The following is a 2,318-nucleotide window of genomic DNA, read 5'->3' as shown; positions in this document are numbered from 1 at the left end:
AAAAAAAACCAACTAGATGGGATAAATAAAATACCCGAAGATGCAGATACAGCTCCAGCGCCTCATCTGTGCCACTCACGCAGCAGCCTAAACACACCAGTAGAAGGCAGAGACATCAGATTGGGTCAAAGACCTAACTATGGAGTGTCTACAAAAAATACATTTCATTTATACAGACTTTGGTGAAGAGTAAACAAATAGAGAAAGAGTCTAAGAGAACAGTAATCACAGGACAGATGGAGTGGACATGCTGGTATCACACAAAGCCACAGGGCAAGGGCCCAGGGGACAGCAGGAAAGAGGGGCCTCTCGGATAACAGGGATCAGTTCACAAGAGGACATTACAGTCCTAACCATATATTCACGTCATAATAGACCTTCAAAATATAAAAAACAAAAACCAAGGAGAGTGACAAGAGAAACAGGCAAAGTGACAGTCAAGGTAGGAACGTTTCAGCACTCTCCCTCAGTGACTGGCACAACAAGGAGACAGAAGATCGGCAAACATGACATTTGGGCTATGAAAACCCTCTCAGGACAAGTTTCCTATTTCCTTCCTAGATGCTAAGTGCATCTCAAATGTGATATGGGCATCAAACTGAGTCTGAGATTTCCTCGTTTGAAGTTTCCTTTCTAGAATCCCAGCCCCTTAGCTGTACAGCAGGTCAGATCACCTCATGTGCAGGGTTACTGAGACACAGAAAGCAGTCTGGACACCATAAAGCACTACGAAAATTCTAGCAATCTTTCCCCTCTTTGTCTGCTGCTCTAAGATTGGTCCACATTACAGGGTCAAGAACTACCCAGCCCCAGAAGCTGACTGCCACCCTGCCTCCCTGCTAGCTGTGCTGCCCAGCTGGCCCCTGCCCATGGTCTCAGCATTCCATGCCCTGGCAGGGCACTCAGAGCTTCCAAAACACTGGTTCAGCATCAGCTGGTTTCCCAAACCTATTCCCTACAGCTTCTGCCAGGTGCTCTTTGCCAGCAGACCCTGTCAGGTCAGTGCTGCACATCTGTGGGGCTTGCAGGCCATGGATAAGGCTGATAGCAACTGTGCAACACCCACCCAAACTGCAGTACTGCCTGGACTGGAGACCCCCGTGTCCTCTCACACATTCTACTCACGGGACAGTTCAGTCACAGTGTCACCAGCCCCAGTGTGTGCTGGACTTACCCAGAATTCCTGGAGCTCTGTTAGATGGCTGACATTTTCAATCTTTTTGATTCTATTTGACGCAATGTCCAACATGGTGAGTTTGTTCTAAAATAAGGAAATAAAATATTTCCTGGATTACCTCAATTTGACAATGATTGGTGACCATGTGTGTAGTGTCTCGCCTTCCTAGGACAGGCGGGCAAGGAGGGTGATGTGACTGCCCACTTCCTGAAGCCTCCCTGGGCCAGAGCATCGCCAGGACCTGCATAGCCCCTGCCTTAGGTGCTTGTGGTAAGGGGTCTGAGACTGTGCCAGACTCTGGCCCGAGCTTCCAGACCCTTGCCCATTAGGATGCCAGTGAGTTTGATGGTCCTGAGGGGAACAGGGTTATCTGGGGCTCTGAGATGGCTCTGAAGGTAGGTGATAACTGTAGTAACATTTACTTTATGCTTATTGTGAGGAAATACATGATAACAAGTAGTCCTCAAAATGGGAAATCTCTGCATTTAGGGAAGAGGAACTCGGAGGGATGAGAAACTGTTGAGGCACACAGTGGAGGTGAGAGGTGGTACTTCAGACCCAACTCTGAGCTCACCTCTGGAAAGAGGTCCCCAGGACACAGATGCAGAGAGGGGAAAGCCTGGACACTGAGGGGATGAGTCTCTTGCTACCTGGGAACTCAACAGCTGATGGGAACACAAAGGTGAGCAGGTGCTCTGGGCTGACTGCCCAGGGCGTACCAAGGTGTGAGCTCCCATGACTGTCTACTCTAACAGCACATTGGATATGGACTTTCCTGTACACATGGGCTAAACCAGGGGGATTTTGGTTTTTTTTTAAAGCTTACAGAGTTTCAATATTTAACATGAGAACAATTTTGACTCTGTCAAAGCACCACTGTTTGCTACAGTGTGAGATTCTCTGATGCACTCCCTTCCTCTCTGCCCATATGCCCCTTTTCCCCCACCCACTTTAAGAATTCTCACCTATTTTCTTTTCTTTTTTTTGTTTTGAGACAGAGTCTCCCAATGTCGCCCTCTGTAGAGTACTGGGACGTCACAGCTCACAGCAACCTCAAACTTTTGGGCTTAAGTGATTTCCTTGCCTCAGCCTCCCAGGTAGCTGGGACTACAAGTGCCTGTCACAATGCCCGGCTATTTTC

At 48.3% G+C, this 2,318-nt stretch overlaps 1 protein-coding gene across 2 annotated transcripts in view; it reads right to left on the bottom strand.

Annotated features, from left to right (window-relative positions):
- Positions 1 to 2,318, bottom strand: part of PPP1R7 (protein phosphatase 1 regulatory subunit 7) — a 31,925-nt gene that overhangs the window by 9,668 nt on the left and 19,939 nt on the right. For both annotated transcript variants that reach the window (XM_003798254.3, XM_003798253.3), the window contains one exon: positions 1,175 to 1,261. In XM_003798254.3, coding sequence (XP_003798302.1) covers positions 1,175 to 1,261 — 87 coding nt within the window. The remainder of the gene's footprint in view (positions 1 to 1,174; positions 1,262 to 2,318) is intronic.

This window comes from Otolemur garnettii, unplaced genomic scaffold, assembly GCF_000181295.1.
Source record: "Otolemur garnettii isolate 467f Iridium unplaced genomic scaffold, OtoGar3 scaffold00133, whole genome shotgun sequence".
Taxonomy (NCBI): domain Eukaryota; kingdom Metazoa; phylum Chordata; class Mammalia; order Primates; family Galagidae; genus Otolemur; species Otolemur garnettii.
This window is presented reverse-complemented; position numbering and strand designations above follow the sequence as displayed.